The sequence below is a fragment of the Natrix helvetica genome (assembly GCF_964273705.1).
Source record: "Natrix helvetica genome assembly, chromosome: Z".
Lineage (NCBI taxonomy): Eukaryota > Metazoa > Chordata > Lepidosauria > Squamata > Natricidae > Natrix > Natrix helvetica.
In genome coordinates, this window is record NC_138554.1 from 40,137,921 (window position 1) to 40,161,203 (window position 23,283).

At 38.9% G+C, this 23,283-nt stretch overlaps 1 protein-coding gene and 1 long non-coding RNA gene across 2 annotated transcripts in view; one reads left to right on the plus strand and one right to left on the minus strand.

The window, feature by feature from the left end:
* ITGA3 (integrin subunit alpha 3) overlaps window positions 1-1,119 on the minus strand; it is an 84,503-nt gene extending 83,384 nt beyond the window's left edge. Inside the window, exon 1 of the mRNA XM_081933264.1 lies at window positions 603-1,119. Within this exon, the coding sequence (XP_081789390.1) occupies window positions 603-835 (233 nt within the window). The 5' untranslated portion in view covers window positions 836-1,119. The remainder of the gene's footprint in view (window positions 1-602) is intronic.
* On the plus strand, window positions 936-15,198 carry LOC309381943. Its single transcript, XR_014173602.1, has 3 exons — window positions 936-1,013; window positions 9,112-9,148; window positions 14,977-15,198. It is a non-coding gene; the product is annotated as an uncharacterized lncRNA (long non-coding RNA).
* The last annotated feature ends 8,085 nt before the right edge of the window (window positions 15,199-23,283 follow it).

The window sequence follows — 23,283 nt, forward strand, 5'->3', positions numbered from 1 at the left end:
GTTACTTAGTAAAAGACTAGAAACAGACTGTCTGCCTCCAAAAAAGGAATCAAAGCATGACTTTTAATTGAAAGCAGACTGGATAAAATATCTGCCTTTATGTTTGCAAAATGAATGCAAAATTGGGTGGGGGGGCATAGCTCTTTTTTTCCCTTTACAGTTCAGACAAGTAGTGTTAAAATGGAAAAACAAATAAAGAATGCTTTATACTCAGCAGAATCCCACCCATATCTATTCAAAAGGAAGTCCCATTCAATTTTGTGAGACTTGCTTACGGGTAGAACAGAGCTAAACCCACAAAAAATAACTGATATGCATCTAAATGTCAGGAAACCCTGACGCTTCCTTAAATCCAAATGATTTTTAACTCCCGCCACTGTGCTTGCTGAATGAGCCTGTGTAACTCACAAGTCTGCATCTTCTTCGGTTCCGGCACAGTTGCACATAAGAATAGAATCAACCACAATTCAGAACGCAAGCGCGCGGGGGGGGGGGAGGTTTAGTAAAATGAACTCATTTCCAGCAGTTTCTTCCTACCCACCGAAATTGAAGCAATTTTGCATCCCCCCCACCCCCCACCATCTGGTTTTGTTTCAACTTACAGGTATCTTTCCGGTTGGAATTGATGGTGCAGAGCTACTGAGAATCCGAAGTAACTGTCGGGAGTTTTGCCTTTCTTCAGAACCACAAACTTAGTGTCCAGGTTGAAGGCAGCACATCTTAGAGGGGCAAGAGACAACCACAGCGTGTATCCCAAAAGAAGAAGCGGGCGCCCCCAAACCCGCTTCCTTTGCTCGGAGGCTACCAGGAGAAGCTGAAAGTGCGTAGGGGCCATGGCTTGCCAGATGACTTTCCCTCCTGCTAGCGAGCGCCCGTGCAGAATGTGGCTGGCTTGCTGGGAAAGCCGATACAGAATATCGCTGCTGGGTTGGGGAATGTTTTCTCTCGCTGCTGCTGCTGCTGCTCCGTTCGTCGCTCGCAATGAAGACGCCCCAGTTTTCTCCCCGCCAAAGGTTTGATTCTAGTGCTTGCCTGGGCGGGTAATTAAAGGGAAGCGCGCGTCGTTGCTACCCCTCCTTTCTCCTTTCTCTCCACCTTGCACACAGTCTAATCGGCTGATTCTCCAGCACTTTTCTTCCGGGGGAAAAGAAACAAGAGCTTATGATCTCTTAAAGGGCCCGCCCAGGTTGGATACCTGCCCAGCACACAAAAGGGGGAGGAGGGACCGATGTGTAGCAGTTAAGGTGTTGGGCATAAACTCAGGAGGCCCGATTTCAAATTCACTCTCTATCGTGGGTACACAGTTGGTTCTGTGGTGGCTTCTATTGTCCGATCTACCTTACAGGGCAACTCTTGAGAGTAGAATAGAAGAGGGCTGGCATACAGAAAATTTAATGCTACATTACTATAGTGCTTATCATAATGCTTATAAACAAAAGAACATATCAGCAAAGCAATAGTTACAGTTAGCAGGATATATTTGGATACTTATTTATATTGGGAGGCTGCGGCAATGTGAGTGATTGGAAAAATACTCTCCACACAAGTCTTGAAGCATGGCTGTCGATTATACTTTGCAACATAAATGATGAAAAGTCGTGTTTTTTAATAATAAGGGAGATTTATGCAAGAGCTTTCCTAAGCTACATAGACAAATGGGGCTTTATCCAAAGTATGATTCAGTATATGAAATGATCAAAAGGAACAGTACTTTTCATTCAAACAAGGAAAACAGACTAGTTAAATCATACTACAGAGAATTTAATTTTTCTTCACTCATTTCTATATAGCGGGAGCCATTCCTTGGGGCATGGAGAAAGTAACTACATGATCATAAAGATGAAGCAGAGGAGAAAGACTGTCAAAAGTCTTGAAAGTGATTTCAGTATAAACAAACTTTCTCATTAATTGTGGAGTGGGGTAAAACTTGGTTTAGTTCAGTTTAGCGAATAAGAATAGCATTTTTTATGACATTGTTATTTTTCTGGTAAACTGAATAATGTATCCAAAGGAAGCACAAGCCCTTGACTTGGAATTAAAATTTACCAACTGTACTTTCTATTTTCATTAGTCATCCCAGTGACTTACTGAGAAAGACTATTGTATATGGTAATCTTCATGGAGAGTGAGTCCTGCATTGCACATTGCACCTGATAAACTCTGGAGAAGTAGGTTGGGGTGAGAAATTATCCCAGAAATGTTTGTGATCAAGCAGGGATGTAAAATTAATTATCTTTTGAACATCTTCCATGTTCAATGTTTATTAGCCATCAAATCTAAATCACAGATCTTGTCTAGTTCTGATTTTTTTGGTTCTAGAACTGAGTCCTGATTCAATTACCTAGCTCTGAAATACCATCTGAATTTAAGGATAATAAGATTTTTTCTTTTTTGAGTTAAAATGTTCATTTCTAGAAGGACAGAAGCTGAGAAGATGGGAGAAAGGTTCTGGGGCTATTACAGAGAATTACAGAGGCTATTACAATATAGTTCTCCTTCAGTGTTAGGAAATGAAAAGCCAATTATCTGTTTACTTGTAAAGTTGAGAGATGAGAACTATAATTTAAGCCCTGGAAAATAGATTATATGTAGGCTTTAATTCTATGTACATAACATACATAAGAGCTTCATTCTTATTTGAAATGAAGAAATGAATCTAGCTGTGTTATGTTGCTGAGCCTTTGGCTAAATAAGCCAGTTTTTGAATAAGTGCCTGGAGAACCAAAATTTTCAACCACATTTTAAAATAACCATATTTTCACATAGTTAATAGATCAGCTTTATTGATTTTGTTGACTCATGTAGACTTCTTTGTTTTGTCTGAAGTGGCATATGCAATTCCACATTTGGCTTGCAAAAATTTTGTTTTTAATGTTTGTGATATCCATCCTTGAATTCACTTTCTAAAATAGAGTTTACAGAATCATAACCCCACATCATTTATCCCAAGGACACTGGTATCAGTGTTGATAATGATATAGATGGGGGCAGAGATCTGTCCAGTTCCTGTTGGCCACTTAATCTATTGATTACATGTAGCATGCAGTCACTAGACATTGTTTGTGAATAATAGTTTGGTGGACAAGGCATCAGGCATCGGGCTAGAAACTGGGAGATCATGAATTCTAGTCCTGCCTGAGGCACAAAGTCAGCTGGGAAATCTTGGACAAGGGATTGTCTCTCAATCCTAGGAAGGAGACAATGGCAAATGAAAAAGTGCCAGGAAAACTGAAGGAACTTGTCTAGGTAATCTCCAAGAATCAGACACAGAAAAAAAGGGGAAAGATTGGATATTTTATTTTTACCAAGTAGATCTGTCATTCATGACTTTGATTGATTGATTGATTGATTGATTTAGCAAGACTATAAACTCCCACAGGAGTCAATTATCCTGTATCAAACCAAAAAAACAACAACAACAACCCATTATTCTAGCCCACATGTATCATTTGCTGAACTCCTCTTACTGTGTCCCTGAACATTCAGACAAAACTGGCTTTCTCTTGTTTGATATCTGTTCTGGTTTTAAAGATGTTATAATCAAAACCAAAATCATCATAAAAACCAATCAAACTGGGTATCCTATATTCCCCATAGTCCAGGATGTCAAATGTCATCCACATTGTCGTTATGGGAAGTATCACAACTTTCCCCCCCTTTTGCTAAACTGGGAGTGGGTGTGGTCAGCCTGTGACGCATCCATGGGCCGCAAGTTTGACACCACCGCCAAAGGCCCTTTGGAAAGTTCAATTTTCATGTGTTGTTGGTAAGCCAGGATATTGTGAGCCAAGCTAATTTCTCGAGAAACTTACATGAAGTAGAAATTTGAGTTAGTGTAGATGATGATCCCTTTGTATAATGTTCTGGTTTCACATTATTCCCTCCCAAACTCCTGAAACTCCTCCTTTCTCCATTTTATAGTATTTTTTTCTAATAGCCCATCCAAATTAGTAACAATTTGGAATTATCTATGTATTTCACAATAAACAAATGGCCAAAAGTCTTTGGAGCAGAATAAGCTTAGTATTCATTAAGGGTTATTTCATTAATGTGTTGCATTTCAATAGGGTTCTTTTAATTATCTTAAGCTGATTCTGGAAAAAGCAGTGCTGACTTAGTGAGATCCAGACTGCATGATTATAATGTTCTCTGAGCTGCCATTAAAGACAGCTCAGAAAAATTGATGCATTTAATACCTGGATAGTAAGATTACTGTTAGAACCAACGTGGTCAGCATATATTGTGTGCATGGTTTTGTCAAATATAGAAAGCAAACCATCTGTATAACCAGGAAGAAACTAGAGAACAATGAACATCGAAAAATTATGAGGAGACCTTTTGGGATACAAATTGGGGTGGCAAAAAAGGACTTTTAGCCAAAAATAAATAAATGAAAGATGAAACATCTAGGGTTTTTTTTTTTTTTTTTGCTCTTAACAACTTTTTTTTCCCAAAATAGATTTGATTTCTTCAAATGAAGAATGAAGTGCATTAATGGTTGCTGATATTTTCTGCTCGATAATTTTATGATAAGACTTAAGAGAGGATCTGGAAGAAGGGCGAATGAATGCCCTGAAGTTGAGAGGAATATTCTTGATGTTTCCATTTCTAATTAGAGAACCTTGAATAAAACATCACCCAGAAGGAATTAATTTCTAACCTGAAATGCTGCATTATAAGATTTTTCTCTCTGTTCCTTTATATTCATCTCCATAAATAGTCTTCCAGCACGTAATTTCCAATGGGAGCATATCCTGGCTCCAAGCCAGCTTGAGAGCCACATCATCTGGTTTAGAAGCTCTGTTGTTTCATTGTTAAATGTATAAGAATAGATTGCAAAAAGCAATATGCACATATTTAGAGATACAAGAAGGCCTGGTTCTAAGTTTCAAAAGACAGCCAGGCATTGGCCATCAATAAATGTACGAATATATAAAGGACAGCTTTTCCACTTAATGAACCTCCTCAGGCTGTAATCTTCTCCACCCATGTTTTGGATTATAATTCACATCAGCCTCAGCCAACGTGGTTTATAATCGGAGACACATCCCTAGTTGGAAAAGCTGTAAAAATATTTATCTGACACCAGAAGTCAGGACAGGTGATATGAAAGAAAGATATTGGAAATATCTTTATGAATATCCTTAGATGCCATTAAACTGTTACTGGTAATTTTAATTTTAATTAGCATTTATTTCTTATCCACTGTTTTACCCTACTATTTCACCTGCTTTTCCTTTTGCAGATTTCTAAAATACGTTTTAAAATTTACTTGTACTACGCACGTCTGATGGGTTTGAAACAAACAAAATGTTAAAAAGTTATGATATTTACGTAGTTACTTGCCAAGCACATCTAATTTACATTAAAGCAACCAAAATATCATTACAACCTCCAAGGCATGTCACAATTTTTGAGCATCTCTAATGTTTGGAAATTGAAAGTTGAAAAAATTGACACGCCCTAAATTAGGATTGATGGGAGTTATAATCCAACATAATTGGAAGGAATCTGATAGAAATGATTCTCCACCATATTTCATATGGCAGCAGCATCCAACAGTGTTTCAGTGAGCAAATGCCCTACCACAAACCCAAGAGTATAAACTGAACAATTAAGGATTTGCAGTAAAGACAGTTCATACATTCATTAAGCTGCTGGAACAACAACTAAACATAAGAAATTTCAGTATTGTAAAACAAGATACTCCTCAGATAATATATTTTATATCAAAGGTGAGGAACCTGAGGCTTTCCAGATACGGTTAAACAACATTGTTCAGCATCTGTTGCCATTGGTTATGCTGGTGGGGGTGGGGACTATGAGGAGCTGCCATTCAGCAATGTCCGAGGGTTTATTATAGATATGGTCATGATATGACTAAGTCTTCCCTATCAATACCTATCTTGGGAACAAAGTATTAATTTTTCTGAACTGTGCAATGATTTCTCTCCTCAAATCTAGTTTTACAACACTTTTAGTCAATAAAATTGTTGTTCAGTAAATAGCCAAACAAGATAAACAGCCGGGATTCAGAAACTGAATTTCCCAGTTATGGATAAGTTTCTGCAGGCTTTTTCTTTCCAGTATAACTAGCTATCTCCAAATCAATTTCTGCCCATTCCTTTTACCTCGTAAAACCCACTTTACAGATATATTCACCTTTCATATCTTATAAACTCTATAGCAACGTTTCTCAACCTCAGCCACTTTCAGATGTGTGGGTTTCAACTTCCAGAATTCCCAGTCAGTATGTCAGAATTGTGCACCAGTTAAAAATCTGTTGGTCAAGTTTTGAATTTTAAGTCTATTATTCCCTTTAAAAAGTTAAATTCTGCCTTTTTGAAATACAAGTTCAAGAAGTCAATCTCTGACTGTTTCTTTTAGGGTTGATGGACAAAAGGGAAAACAATAGTGGCTGTGGAATTCTGGGTGTTGAAGTCCACACATCTGAAAGTGTCCAAGCCTGAGAAACACTAATGTATAATGTTTGCTCCGGGGATAGTATCACCAGAACAGCACTTTGCTTAATTCAGTAAAAGCAAAAACAAAACCATGTTGCCAATGTTTTTCTTTTTGCTATTTAATTTTAAACATGTATTCTGGGACAGATATTTGGGGTTGCAAAAACAGGATCTGGAACCACAGGATTCCTGCAGACCATGAATGCTTCACCTCTCAGGTTTTAAGAGGAAACATTTTTCTTTCCCGATTTTGCACATCAAACACCCTTTCAAAGTTGTTTCATGAATAATAGAATAAAAGAAAGCAAACTCTCAAGTTCACTAGCATTAAGACTCTAGCATTAATTGCTTTTAGTGTCAAAGAAGACCCAAGCTATGCTCATCCAGGTAAAGAGATTGCAAATAAAATTCCCGGCATCACAAAGCAGAGTGTAGTGTCCATTGCCAACGTTACTTTGCACTCTGTGTCTTTTGTATTGTATCAGAATCATTTTAACCTGGATTAATTTGTATTCAAGTATGATTCTTATGCCATCTGCCTCATTTGAAAGGGCACACACACACACACACAAACACACTGTTAATCACTTCCCCTTTTAAATTGACACAGTACTCAAATGGACTGTGCAGTTTCTCAGATTGTTTTGCCAGTGCAAATAAGGCATCTATTTTCTGTTTTATTCTCAAGATGCCTGAAAATGTCATGCAAATGTCAATTTGGGGCTTTGAGCTTACCTTAATTGCTGTTTGTGAGAGAGGAAGTGATGCAGAGGGAAATAATGTTTTCTTTGCAACATCCTTCCATCAGCCTGAGTCCTTCCTGACTGCATTCTGAAAAAGTCCAGTGGAGGGAATTCTATCACAAAACCTTTCCTTGAGATGTAATAGAAATGTTACAAGATGAGGTGTCAGCTACGGGCTATGGGAGAAATGATTGTGCAATGCAAAACTGGGCATTTAATATACCTGCTTGGACACTTAATTACAAAGTGCAAAAGTACATCCATTTACTGAAGCTCAGTCACATGTTCTGGAGCCTGAATTATGAATGGCAGAGTGTATTGTCACTTTGTATTTTCAGGAAAGGTATGTGGATTGTATTCCTGAGATATACTGTCTCTTGGAGGAATGGTGGTGCTGAATCTGAACAGGACCAATGCAGGTTTCTCCATAGTCTTATGAAGATTCTGCTATTAACAAGGTGGACTTGCTAGAATGTGCTTATGTGAGATAGAGCATGTTACAGATAATCCTTGATTTACAACTGGCCGCTTAGCAACTTTTCAAAGTTACAACCTACTTAAAAAATCTAGATCCAAAGTTCTGACAGTTGCCTCCCCATGTGACCACACTTTGAGCACTTGGCATTACAGCCGCATTTAGGGTTGTTTGCTGCATCACATGGTGGTGTGAGCATGTTTTACAACAGTTATGTTGAAAACCGGCACTTTCTGCCAATTTTTGGCAAAATCATCCCGTAGCAAACAGTAATTTGCTTAATAATTGTGGTATTCACTTAACAACTCACTTTACAACCACTTTGGTCTTCAACAACTACTCGAATGCGCAGAAATGGATAAAATGACAGTAGAACTAAAAGAAAGAGAAGAATGGGACTTCTATAAAGCATGGAATAAAATGTACAAGTGGCTAGAAAACAGAAGCCAAGACAGAAAATAGAGAATACAAATATATGGATATAAATAATGAATACTATTATAAGTGTTAATACTATGTTTGTTAAATCATAGGACAAGGTTATAGTGAGAGGAAGACAATGCAGAAGGGCGAATTATAAAAGCTAAGAAGGAAAGCCGATGGAGAAAGCTGTAAAATTACTGTATATTGTTATATGTTCTGTGTTTTGTTTTGCCTTATTGTGTTTTTTTCTTTGCTGTGTCTTCCCTATTGTTTTTAAAGATCAAAACATTTAATAAAAATTATTTATTTAAAAAAACTGCTGCAAAATATTGTTCCAACTGGGTCAGTCATGTGACCAACGTGTTTCATGATCGTTATGACTTAAAAACATTATGGTCCAGCTCCATTAGAGTCATTAAACAAAGACTACCTGTAATTAAAAAGCAGGGGATTACGTTGTCTTATAAAACTTAATGAAACAAAATCTTTTTGGAGTTTTGCACATCTTGGCTCCCATCATGGAAGCAATGAATTTTTTTTTTAAATGGAGTTATGTACAGCCATATTGTCATTCGGGAATCAGGAATGCAGGAGCATCAAAATAGGTTTTTGTTTTAGTTCTTTGCTTTTGCCTAGGTAGAATCAAGCACGTTTGAAATTTATCTAAAATCAAAACTTTCACTAGCTTTGTACAGCAGTTAGCAGCAAGAAAATGATCCCTTTTACTGCTCATGAACTGTGATTTAATATGTATATCTGCTGTAATTTTGTAACTTTAATATGTTGTTTTAATGCTATGGTTTTATCTTGTAATTTCACAATTTTTAACTACTGGATGTAGTTTTTAATTTTACTCTGAACCCTGCTGTGGAATTGTAGTTAGAATGAAAAGTAGTTAAGATATTTTATACATAAATAAACACCTGTTGAGTGCAAAATAAACTCCAGCAACTGCAACAGTTTTAGAGATCAATAATATGGGTCTCTTATGCTCTTATGTTTACAGATGTCTGTCTTGTGTTGAAGTTTTCCTGCTTTAAAAGGTAATTACATAATTATTAAAGGAAGAGAGAATATGGATTAGCACTGAGCAGATTATGTCAGCAGGCATATAGCTCATCTGACCACAGCCTCCTCCATTATGATGCAATGTCTCAGATTTATATTTAAATCATGGTTATTATTCTGATGGTTGCACTTGCAATATAAATTAGTATATGTCCCATTCTGTTTTGCTTATCCATTATTTCTTTTATTTCTCTCTCTCTCTCTCTCTCTCTCTCTCTCTCTCTCTCTCTCTCTCTCTCTCTCTCTCTCCGTGCAATACAATGGAGATCTTAATACTAAGTAATCAGTTAAAGACCAAAATCTTTATCATACAACAAATTATTTGATACAATCTGCAGTTCTGATTTTTTTCTCCTTCTTAGCTAACCCTAGGCTGAATGAAATTTAACAACATTGGGAGACAAAAAGATAAAAAAGCATGTTTATTTAAAATGAATAAAAACAACAGACATATGTTCAAGTTTCCAATTGAAGGTCCTAATTTTATTAAATATTTCAGATTTAGAACATCTTGTGCCGGGAGCTCTTCCGTCAATAGTGGCAGAAGACTTATAGACGAACTTGTAATGTTTAATGCAATGACATGAGCAATCAATAAATACGTTGGGAGGAATTTAATTTAAATTAATTTAAATTTTAGAAAAATATCCAGCCCCCATCTCTACCCACATTTGAAGTACTGCTGCTATCTGTCATTCAGCAATCCATATAACCCTCAGTTCCCCAAAATGTGTGAACAATTTTAATTGAACTAAATGATATTTATGTAGTTACTTTCCAAGCACATCTAAATTTTATTAAGGTAACAAAAATACCTTTACAATCCCCAAAGAATGTCGCAACTTTGGAGCACTCCTAATGTTTGGAAATTGAAAGCTGAAAAATTTGACACATCCTAAACATAAAGCCAAGGTGGCTCAGTGGCTAAAATGCTGAGCTTGTCAATCAGAAAGACTGACAGTTTGGCGGTTTGAATACCTAGTGCCGCAAAGCAGAGCGAGCTCCCATTACTTGTCCCAGCTTCTGCCAACCTAGCAGTTCGAAAGCATGTAAAAAATGGAAGTAGAAATAGAGGAAGATTAGAGGAAGAATTTAGCAACAAAGGTGCAAGAGCTGAATCCAAATCAACTTAGAAAACAATCCTGGTTAGTGTAGCTTAACATTGTGGAGATAAAACAAGATGAAATCCGTATTTCTATTATGTGAGGTCTTACAGGAAAGGCAGAATGTAAAGTCAATAAACACCCTTGTACATTGATCTTATTACCTCAGTACATCTATTTTAACAAATAGCAAATATTACCATTTTAGGAAGTTTCCCACTCAGTGAAATTTTTGCATCACCATCCTGGAGGGCTCCATGAATCACAAAATTTTCTGAAGGACATAGCAGTAAGGTAAACTAGCTATGAGTTACCCATGTCTCATTTAGTGTGAAAAGCTAATTATAACAGATATGGGAAATTTATCCAAATATCTACCTACCTAGCTATTTTGATTTATATAGCCACCCATCTCAGACTCCGGGTGGTTAACAACGATTAAACACTATAAAATGATCATAGTAAGAACAATGCACACGTAATCAGAAGCTGTGATTTAAAAAAGAGAGAACCATCTCCAACAAATCAATATAATCATTAGACAGGCTCTACCATACATCTTGACCTCCAAGCTTGGTGGGAAAACCATGTCTTTTAGGCCTTATGAAAAACCTGGAAGTTAGGGACCAATCTGATCTCTGGGGGTGTGATGCTCCAAGGACTGGCATAACATCAGAAAAGGCTCCCTTCATGGGGCCTGCCAGATGGCACTCCATAATACTACTATTACAGTTTCCATCATATTCATTTCTATACCAGAATTAAATCAACATCTGTATCCTGTTGTTTCAGCAACGCACAATTTAATCATAACTGTAGAGAACCTGGGAAATACAGAAGATTTTTCTGCCATCCCCATTAACCTTTATTGTGTTTTGCAATACATCGATGGATTTAATGAGAAATTTAGATTTTGTAATTGACATTGTTGGAATATTACTTTGGTTGATGTAGCTGATATAGCCAAATAGTTGTCTCTTCACACACCACACTGGTATCTAGAGAGGAAAAAATGCACAAGGACATATCCAAGCAGACTAATGTCCATTATTGAACAGCTGTGTTGTCCATTTACCATGCTTCAGACAGGGGTATAGGAAATCAAACTGCTACTTTAATCCTGGTGGGCCTGAGTTTATGAACATATTTGTTCTGGGTCAGGCAGATGCAAAAATATTGTTTTGTTTTGCTTCTGCTTATCATTATTTCTCCTTCCTTCCTTCCTGACTCAGAAGCCATATCTTGCTTGCATTAGGTGACCACAACATCTATTATAATATCTGAAATAAGCAGCCTTGTTCCAAAGGCATGTTGAGAATTGCACTCATCTTTGAATATTTCCTCCAGATCACTCCTGGATTGCTGCCCACTGCAGTTAATTGTCTTTGTGAGCTGTTCAAAAAATATGGTAGGAGCAGAGATAATTTTTTTAAAAAAAGCTCCTTGACCCCAAGTGTGCAATGATCATAACTTGTTTTTCCCACATTTTTTGGTCTTCCGCCTGATTGTAGATACTATGATTGTATACTACATAGATACTATGACCAGTGCAAACACAAATGGATCCATCTGTAGATTTTGAGACAGTTGGCAGTTTTTCTTTTTAATGTTGACTTAGCCCAGAGTAGGGAACCTGAAATCATCCAAATGTTGCTAATGTTCAGTTCCTAATATTTTCAGCCATTATGACCAAGATGAACTGCAATTGACAACCTCAGGAATTCAACAGTTTTCTTTCTTCCTCTTATTACTATTTAAAACAACTGTAATCATTAATGATGATGAAGCCCCATGTTTGCCTTCTTTCTTTGCTCATTATGCACCTTTTTGTTCATCAGTTTTACTTCAAAAGATGGTTATAATCCTTCTTGCACAATCTGCTCTGCTGATTTAGCAAGTAATAGATTCACAGACCAAAGCACTGGAGCACTTCAAGATATAGGTTCCAATCTATGCATGGTGTGGACCAGTGGTGGGTTTCAAATTTTTTTAGAACCTCTTCTGTAGGTGTGGCCTGCTTTGTGGGAGTGGCTTGCCAGCCTTGTGACTTGGTGGGAGTGACTTACCAGCCATGTGACTGGGTGGGAGTGGCCAACTTGTAAAATGTGGTGAAACTCACTTAACAACGCTCTTGCTTAGCAACCAAAATGTTGGCTCAGAAACTCTGGCATTTGAAGCATGCAAGTCTTAAAGCTGTCAAGTTACAAGACCCTTGCACCCTTAACCCTTTAGGAAAAAAACCCAGGGATGTTCAAACTTGACAGCTTTAAGACTTGTGGACTTCAACTCCCAGAATTCCTCCTCCAGTCATGTTGGCTCAGGAACTCTGGCATTGAAGTGTGCAAGTCTTAAAGCTGTCAAGTTACAAGACCCTTGCATCCCTAACACTTTAGAAAAAACCCCAGGGGTGTTCAAACATGACAGCTTTAAGACTTGTGGACTTCAACTCCCAGAATTCCTCCTCTCGCTCTTCATCTTGATGATGTGCAGACGGGCGGGTGGAGGGAGCTGGAACTGGTTCTAAATGGCGCTGTAGATTTGTGGAACCTCTTCTATAGAAGAAGTTAGAACTGGCAGGAACTCACCCCTGGTGTGGACTGAGCTTCTCAACTCATTTCCATTACTCTATCCTTTCCATCATGCTTTCTGTTGAAGTATTTTGCTTCAGTGGCTTAGTAGCGGGCAGTGAAGGGATGCCTGCCTTATCCCAGTCAGTACCACTAAACCTTCTTTGCACAACCACTGTTGTTTTCTTTTCCTCTTTCGTGGGTGTCAATATCCTTGTTTAGTTAAAATTGAAATGAATACAATTCTAAGGTGCTCAATACCTATTAACCTTTTGATTTTTTAAAAGCCTGTTATATTATCCTAGCAATACTGCTAGATGGTTTAAGTCTCTGATCATCATCTCCAGGACAGCGAAATCTATTCTGTTGTTGTTTCTTTGTGGTTATTTTTTTCTTTTCAACCATATAATTCAGGGCAATGAAGAGTCATTTATTGAGAAACTCTTTTGGAGCTGAGGATTGTTTTAATGGGGTAAGGAGCAATGGATAAAGAGTGAGCTGATATAAAATGGCAGGGTCATATCATATCTACGGTCAAATTTCCAATATTCTATTTTTCCCCTTATATTTAAGATTGGAGAGAGATTTTTGCATCTATTTTAGAGTTTAACCTGAAGTTTTCCTATCTCAAAGTGATAGTCAACCATGTAGCCATGTTCCAGCCATTGTACAATCACAAATTGACAAAGCAGTTGCAGAGTACTACAAAAGCTCCAGTAAAGATTTTTAGGGGCTACATAGGGCCTATTACCTTTTTGTTTTGTAGACACCACTCAGGGAGTTAGTTGAAGCATCTGTTTGCTCTCTCTAACATGAACACGTCAGTATTAAGAAATTTCAAGTTCCCTTCAGAGTCCACTGGTCTTTTATTGACCAACCTACATAAGAAGAATTAGATTTTAAAATTCATTCTAACACAATATTTTCATAGGTTTCTTTAAAGATCACAAGATTCAGATCACTTCTGAATCTCCAGATGTGCCCTTCAGACCAGTTGCTGCAAAAAAGCAGGATTAAAAAGAAAGTTATATTTTTCCCCTAAAATAAGGGACCAGTTTGTTTCCTTTTTTGTTCCAAGGGGAGTGAAGCTTGCAAGCAATAGCCAAAGGAGCACCAGATGCTTACTGTCTTCTCTCATTTCATCAATTCCTGCTAAACCACGGACTGTTTTATTCTTATCCTTTTCCTTCCCCAACTGATAAAGTTATTGGCAATCTCAAAACCTTGCATATTTTTCTTACTTTGAAACTGACCCAATGAAGACATATAAATACATTGTTATGTCTGAAAACTACATTCATACAAAAAAAAAGCCATTGGTAAAATTGACAGAACCTGCTGAGATGGCCAAGCTGATTTTGGTTTGGCAAAGAACAATATCCACATTTATTGGTGTCTGGAAACCTCTTATGGACTTTTTGAATATAAATTTTAAAAAATGAACTTGGGATGTAGGGTTTTGATGATTAGACAGATTATTAGCTGTGACTTTGGAGAGTGAGGTTAAAATATAAGTGTACAGGCAGGCCTTGACATATGAACTCAACTGAGCTCAAAGATTTTCTCCCTAAATAAGACCCTTTTGTCCCATTGTACAAGCTTTCTTGTCACAGTTATTAACTGAATCACTGTAATTGTTAAGTTAGAAACATGGGTGTTAAGTGAATCTGGGTTTCCCGTTGACATTGCTTGTTGGAAGATCAGAAAATCAGAAAAAAAAATGGTGATTATGATGCCACCATCATCTGTTGCCAGGCCTCTGCATTTTGATTATGTGATCATGGGGATGTTGCAATAATCATGCAAAAAATGGTCATAAATCACTTTTTATTCAGTGCTTGTTGTACACACTATTGTAATTCAGTCCTTATAATGGCTGCAAAGATTATTGAAAACTAATTATTTATACCTTTGTATTTTTCTTTATATCTTGTCTTTTTTTCTATTTTCTTTTCTTATTGCACTTATTTCTCTTTCTTTTTTGTTTTCTCTGTTCTAATCTAGTTTGTAATAATTCATGTAATTGTTTTTAAAAGTTGTAATTTTTTTTTTAAGGAAAGCCAATTTCCGCAGCAATATTTTTTCTTAAGAAGCTAAGTCTCTAATGAGTTCAACCCATCTGATTTCTTTTAGAGAAAGGATGAAAACCTTGCAACACAGAACTGCAATGAACCCCAGTTTTGGAAGTCTCTTTGGAAGATATAATCTTGTCTTCTGGGTTGCTGCACAGTTTCCAGTTCTTCTGGGGGACTCAACACACATGAACACTACAGTGTAATACCAGTTACAAGCTTAGCCATTTACAAAAGGTAAAAACGTACCCTGCCCCAAAAGCTTTGCCTGTCTGCCTGCCCGCCCGCCCGCCCGCCCACCCGCCCACCCGCCCGCCTGCCTGCCCGCCCGCCTGCCTGCCTGCTTCCGTATATGTGTGTGTGTGTGTGTATGCGGGGGGGGGGGAGAGAGTGAGTAAAGAAGATAATCTTGATGGGAATCTGCAAGATCTGTCGTCAGGATGGCAGGGAGTGAAACATATTTTAAATCCACAACAGACAAATGATATTCTGAAGTGGCTCACACCCCTAACCCACTGAACTATAAAAAGGAAGAAAAGGTACAACACAAATCAAGACTTGTGAGATTCTATAGCCGATAGACTTTCAATAAAGTTTTAGGTTTGGTCTACCTAGCAGGGCTGATGGGGAGAATGAGGTTAAAGACATCCTTTTTACAAGACATACCCTATGCACTGTTTCCATAGGTACAGTGAGGTTTAGATGTGCCCAAAATATTACAGCCAGCCCCCACTCATTAAGAGATTGCCCCTTCCTTCTCTAGACCCACTAAGACTATAACATCAGCCCTTCCCCCTGTGCTGGCGATGTTCAAGAGAACAGCAGCCGAGGAAGTTGGCTTAGTTTGAGGGATCAGAAAGAAGTAGTAGTGTCTTAGAGGTTTATAGACGCAAATACAGTGTAGTTCAACCCAACCCAAACAGGAAGAAAATGAGCCTTCACATCCTTTGTCTGAGAGAGGCCTTGAGAGCTATAAGCAATTTAAAAAAAAAAAAAACCTCTGAGAGGTTCTCTAAATATTTGCTTGACTTAGCATGTAATGGTAAGAAGCACGGGAGGGGCTTTTACTGGCATTCAAAGTATTTTTTGAAAGGATCTGAAAGGTAAAAATAGAGGAAATGAAGTTGCCTTGGGAATAGGTGTTCAAATCTGAAAAACCTTTTTTGATCATTTTTAGAGAGGGGATTAAATGCAAATATATGGATTATGGAGGATCAGAAAAATCATCAGGTAAGGCAGAGGTAGAAAACTTGTAATTACCTCCTCCATTCTGTGGGGTGCTTGACCCACCATCAACAGACAGTAACATCAAATACCCAGAATGATGGAAACTGGGGTACAATACATGTTCAACCCCTCCTTTAAAAACAAACACCAAGCTTCACAAAATCCCTAACAAAGTGACAGTATATTGGCTGATGTAATGGCTCATTTAATTTCCCCCCACCCCATATAGTTTATTTTATAGAATAATAAGAACCTCTGCATGGAGTGAGACAGTCCAGAAACTGCTTGGGAAAAGTACACCTGAGTTTATAGGATCGGTACTGGCACACACTGGACACAGTCATGGAGGAGGGGTAACAATTAGCAGCAAATAATTGACATTTTCAGCCTTCCCAGAGTTTGGGAGGGAAGCTTCACTTTCACCCAGACCCATAAAACAATCTGCTTTTGCTGTACACAAAAAGTCTGGCAGAACAAACTCTATAATCTGTGCTCTGAATTATTCCTCCCCCCCTCCCATTCCTCCTCCCTCTTCCCCCTCCCATGCGCAATTGGAGTGCTGGTGCCACACCTTGCTTTTCATGTCAAGCAATGAATAAATTTCCTCCTGAAAAGGAAAGTCGGCTGGATGTCCAGAACACGCAGCCCTGGAACCGGAGTGAGTCACTTCCCTCCTTTCGCTGGTGTAGCTCAAGCCTTGCCCAGCACAGGACATGCCTGGGCTTATCATCAGAAGAGGCAAATCTATACACACACACACACACACACACACACACACACACACACACCTTTCCCCAATCCTTCTCGGCTCTCTCCAGGTTTAAGGTCCAGGAGATGCATTTGCATGACAGCTTTTGATGCCAGACTACACCTGGATAGGATGATCCTGAACTTTTGAAATCAAGTATCAGTGTGTGTGTGTGTGTGTGTGTGTGTGTGTGTGTGTGTGAGATTTACCTTATCAAGAAACTCCAGGAAGTTTTCTTCTCCACCAATTTAATGCCCTGCCCTCCTTGGGAAGGTAGAAATTAGGTTTATGCCAACTTTGAAAATAACAGCTGCTAGTTAGCCCAACCCTTGCTTTCAGGCTTTTGGGCAAGCCTGAAATAAATTGTATCTCCTTTCAGAGTTACGATTGTTAAAATAGATAGAACCTCTTTTCAGGCCCACAGAAGAAAAATCAGATTTATTTAATGAAGGGCAATGTTTTCACAAGGTCCAAAAAGAAAATCCTTATTCCGGATCATTTTGGAATGAAAATAATTACTGCTATAGATTGCTTTGCCTGAATTATAGCATTTATCCTATGGTCATGATGTTTGGATAGCTGGCCAATAGCATGCTTGGCATTTTCCACTGGCAGCAATCAGAACTGGGCTGGTATCTCAAATGACCACTAGATAGAAACAATGAGATACAGCTTAGTGTTAGCTAGGCAGCTGCATTATAAATAGGGCTATCAGATATAAGTTGAAAAAGTCTGAATAACCACAGACAGCAGCAAAAGATACTCCAAAAGATTCCCAAAACTAAAATACCTCTTTGTCGCCATCTATGGCTGCCTAAATTTTTGCAGCCAGTTGGGGCTACAGTAGAGATTAAGGCACTGGTCCAGAAACAGAGATATTGTAAATTCCAGTCCTGCCTTAGAGACAAAGTGACTTCGAGGCAGTTACTTTCACTCAGCCCTAAGAAGGAAGCAATGGCAAACCAATTGTGAAATATTACCAGGAAAATTGCAGGCAGTATCAGACAGTGCCAGAGTCAATACTATTCTCCAAGGCACCTGTGGACAGAACAAGAAGCAATGGGTGGAAACTAATCAAGGAGAGAAGCAACTTAGAACTGAGGAGAAATTTCCTGACAGTTAGAACAATTAATCAGTGGAACAGCTTGCCTCCAGAAGTTGTGAATGCCCCAACACTGGAAGTCTTTAAGAAGATGTTGGATAGCCATTTGTCTGAAACGGTATAGGGTTTCCTGCCTAGGCAGGGGGTTGGACTAGAAGACCTCCAAGGTCCCTTCCAACTCTACTATTGTATTGTATTGTATTGTATTCTCGCTGTCTCCATCAACTGGGCAAGATCTCTCCCTGCCATCACTACTTTTCTCTCACTGTATCTAAATATCCAGGAAATTTTGGGGTGCCTTGTTTATTTTGCCCATTGGATCCAACTGAACAGGAACGCAAGGGGAAACCTCAAATCCTGCCATGAATTTTAGATTGATGAGTTTTACTACTCTGGATTAAAATTATCAGTTCACATAATCAATTTGGATGCCGAATCATGTTTTCCAAGGAGCCACTCCCTCTTCAGGACCTAAAGAAATTGCCATCTGTTTAAAAAAAAAATCCTTGCTTTTATCTGTTTCTGCCTACACTTATTCATATTGAAATGCCTGAGAAGTGCCCTAATCTGGCTCTGTAAGCAATTTGCAGTTCACTCTAGTCTTGGCTCCTTCTCATCTGCTTCTGGGGGGCCTCAATTTTACTTTCAGCAATACTAATTTAGAAAAATGGTTTGAGAACCCAGCAGAGCTGATAACAGCAGAGCTCAGTGAACTGAGCTCAGCCACTCTATGAGACTAATGGTTTCACTGAGCATTAAGCAGCAGATCTGAAGTCAGGCAAACGGCCTTTGCCAGCAAACCAGGAAACACAACAGGAAAGCAAGAGGGTATTTCTACGGTAAAAATACAAAAGAAATAAGAGTAGAGAGGCTTGGTGTTTGTGTAACACAGTGTGGAGGATTTGATATGATTGATATGAATTCACTTTTAGAATTGTATAATCCTAGGCTGGAAGGGGCTTTGGAGGTCCGTGCCAAGGCAGGAGTTCTTATATAATCCTGGACAAATGGTTATCCAATCTTTTCTTGAAAATTTATAATGATGGAGCACCCATGATTCCAAGAGGCAAGCTGTTTTATTGATAAATTGTTCCCACTGTCAATAAATTCCTCCCTACTTTCAGGTTGCATTTTGCTCTGACAAACTTCCACCAATTGCTTCTTGATCTGCCCTCAGAAGTTCTGTAAAATAAATTGTGCTCTTCTGTGTACTCTTTCTAGGGTCTCAACATCTTTTTTGTATTGTGGTGACCAGAATTGGCCTCACTAGTGCAATATAGAACAATACTATCACTTCTTGTGAACTTGATGCTATGCCTCTGTTGATGCAGCCTAGGGACTACAGTGGTTTATTTGGTAGCTGCAGCACATTGTTGGCTTGTACTTAAGCAGTGGTCCAACAGAACCAGTGGTCTACAGTAGATCCCTCTCACAGGCACTATTGTTGAGTCAGGTATTGCCTAGTCTGTACCTGAGCATTTGGTTTATCCTATCTAAAGGCTTATAAAAGGCAGGAAGTCATAAGTCTCCAGTGTTGTTAAGCCAACTCCAGCATTCTTCATCATTGGCCGGAGGAGAGGGGGTAGCTGGAGTTCATCCTAAAGTCATAATCTCACTGTGTCTGGATGATGAAAGGTTGAGGAATTACGGAATATCAAGTCATACTGGATAGAAATGAGATCCCACAATGTAATATTTTCTTCCACCAAGATGAAACTCAAGTACTTTGACCACCTAATGAGAAGGAAGGACTCATTGGAGAAGAGCCTAATGCTGGGAAAGATTGAAGGCAAAAGAAGAAGGGGACGGCAGAGAATGAAGTGGCTGGATGGAGTCACTGAAGCAGTAGGTGTGAGTTTAAATGGACTCCAGAGGATGCTAGAGGACAGGAAGACCTGTCCATGGGATTGCGATGGGTTGGACACAACTTCGCAACTAACAAAATCATTTAATCATTTTTGTGTTTTATATTGTCTTTCTCTTGTTTGCTGCCCAAAGATACAATATGTATTAAAGATGCAGCTGTATAGATTTTCTAAATTAATTAACTGATTGATTAACCTGAGAGTCACAAAGCACATCTAGATGCTACTGTACAAGTTACGCCAAGCAGATATGTATTCAAGACTGAATAAAATAATTGAGCAGTGTTGAATGTTCCATTAATAGATTACATTTAGAAAGAGAGATGCACAAGGAAGTTAGTATTTAAGTTCCTTTTTGTTCTAGGTCCAAGTCAAGTCAGTTCACTTCACTTCTTGAGGCATTGCCTCTCCATAAATGGATGTATGCTTGTAGCTTCCTTGGTAACCTTGACTGATTATAACCTGTGTCAATTGTTTTTCTTAGCTATTGAAAATAGGAAAAAGAAAAGATTATGCTATGACCTTAGTTCAGAAGCGCAGCTGCTTCAGTCAGTGACTATCCCTTATCCCTTCCCATCTGTATATTTATAGGATATTTATGGGACTCATATATCTGATTTTTTGTTTATGCAATTTCCCTAGATGAAAGGGTAGCCTTCAACACGCCCGGCAATAGGAAGAGATGAGATGAGTTTTCAAATGACTTACTGTGATAAAAAGGAATTTTAGAAAATCTGGCTCTTTCCCCTTTCCTTTGGTGGGAGGAAAATAAAGGCAAAAATGCCCAACCACAGAAGGACACAAGTTGTATCCAGCTGTTCCCTCACTTCTAAAGCATACTGTATGTGATTTTGCAGTTTAGCAATGTGAGGAGCCACATTGCCAGAATTAAGCAAAGACCCTCAAATTTGAGAGTGGGAAGCTCGTGGAAGGGTTTGGGAAAGAAAATTTGCTAAAATCTAATAGGGTGGCCACGAAACACCCAAAGCACAGAAGGCAACTTAATAAAGTAAAAAACAAGGAGTCAGTATTGGTGTGGGGCAGTGGTGGGTTCCTCCCGGATCGCACCGGATCGCGCGCGCTCCCTTTCAGCGCTCCACCTGGCTTGCGCACTCCCTTTCAGCGCTCCACCTGGCTTGCGCGCTCCCTTTCAGCGCTCCACCTGGCTTGCGCGCTCCCTTTCACCTCTTTCCCTTTCCACCTCTTTCAATTATCTGGCCTGGCTCAATCGTAATTTTTCTTATTCCTCCTAACTGTTTTTAAATTGTACTTTAAACGTTAAATTTTAATTGTATATTGGGTTCTTACAATTGGGGTATTTTAATGCTGGCTTTTTAACTATCTATATGGTGTAAATTGTTACCTCCTCCGAGTCCGTGTCCGTGTATGCGTATGTATGTTTTGTATGTATGCCTATGTGTTTTTGTATATTCTCTATGTTTTATATGCCCCATTGTACGCCGCCCCGAGTCCTACTTGGAAAGGGAGCGGCTAATAAATTCAAACTTATTATTATTATTATTATTTCAGCGCTCCACCTGGCTCTCGCGCTCCCTTCCGGTGCTGAAACTGGAAGTACAGTTTTGCCCGGCCCTGGCGAAGCAACGACGCCTGTCTGCCCTCCACCAGCTCGGCTGGGAACGGAGATGTTTCCTCAGCGGAGCGGAGCGCCTGAAAAGTCTTTTCAGGCGCTCCGCTCCGCTGAGGAAACATCTCCGTTCCCAGCCGAGCTGGTGGAGCGCAGGCAGGCGTCGTTGCTTCGCCAGGGGCGGGGCAAGACTGTACTTCCGGTTTCAGCGCCGGAAGGGAGCGCGAGAGCCAGGTGGAGCGCTGAAAGGGAGCGCGCAAGCCAGGTGGAGCGCTGAAAGGGAGCGCGCAAGCCAGGTGGAGCGCTGAAAGGGAGCGCGCGCGATCCGGTGCGATCCAGCAGGAACCCACCACTGGTGTGGGGGATTATTAAGTTTTGCATTACAGGTGCCAGTTTCTTAGCTGGTAAAGTAAAGGAAAAGATTCCTCCACACTTGCATGCTAGTCATTTCCGGCTCTAGGGGCGGTGCTCATCTCTGATTCTAAGTCGAAGAGCCAGCACTGTCCGAAGATGTCTTCATGGTCATGACTAAATGCTGAAGGCACATGGAACGCTGTTATTTTCCCACCAAAGTTGTCCCTATTTTTCTAGTTGCATTTTTTACGTGCTTTTGAACTGCTAGGTTGGCAGAAGCTGGGACAAGTAACAGAAGCTTACCCCATTATGTGATGCTAGGGATTCAAACTGCTGAACTTCTGTTTTTTTTTTAATTAATTTTTATTGAATGTTTTAATCTTTAAAAACAGTAAAAAAGACACAACAAGGAAAAAACACAACACAACAAAACAAAACAAAACATGGAACATACATAATGATATAGAGTAATTTTAGAGCTTTCAATATCGGCTTTCCTGCTTAGCTTTTATAATTCTCCCTTCTGCATTGCCTTCCTATTACTATAACCTTGTCCTCCATGCACATGTATATGTCTTCGTTTCTTATGTATGTATGTTGTCTTTATCTGTATTTTATTTGCTTTGATTGTACGCCGCCCCGAGTCCTTCGGGAGAGGGTTGCGGCTAATCAAATAAAATTATTATTATTATTATTATTATGTAACAAGCATAATATTGACACTTATAGTAATATTCATTATTTGTATCTCCATCTATTTGTATTCTCTATTTCCTATTTTGGCTTCTGATTTCTAGCCACTTGTATATTTTATTCCATACTTTATAGAAGTCTGATTCTTCTCTTTCTTTTAGTTCTATTGTCATTTTGTCCATTTCTGCACATTCAAGTATTTTCCTGATTATAGTTTCATCTGAGGGTGTATTAATTTTTTTCCAATTTTGTGCGAAGGCAATCCTGGCTGCTGTGAGTATATGTATGATTATGTATTGAGATTGTTTGTCCATTTTTTGATTCAGTAGTCCTAATAAGAATGCTTCTGGTTTGAGTTCTATTTTTCGCTCAGTAATTTCTTCTAACCACTTTCGAATTTTGCACCAGTACTTCCTTGTGATGGGGCACGTCCACCACATGTGATAAAATGTTCCTGAACTGCTGAACTTCTGATCGACAAGCTCAGTGTCTTAGCCACTAAGCCACCGTGTTCTCTGTAGCTGGTATTGGCCTTCATATGCATCAAATACTTCTCAAAAACCTAAGATGTCCGGATGCATCAGCATAATAGATGTACAGATTCAAGCAGTGTGGCCTTTGTAATTGACAGATGGCAATTCTGTCAACTTGTAGATTTTCTAAATATCATCCACAAGTTTTTGGTTTGGCACCCAGTGTGTCAATAACCATTGCGACCACCATGGCTGATTCATGCCTTAATATTTCAATTTCATTTTTTTCAAATATTATGATTGGTTGCATTTTCAACC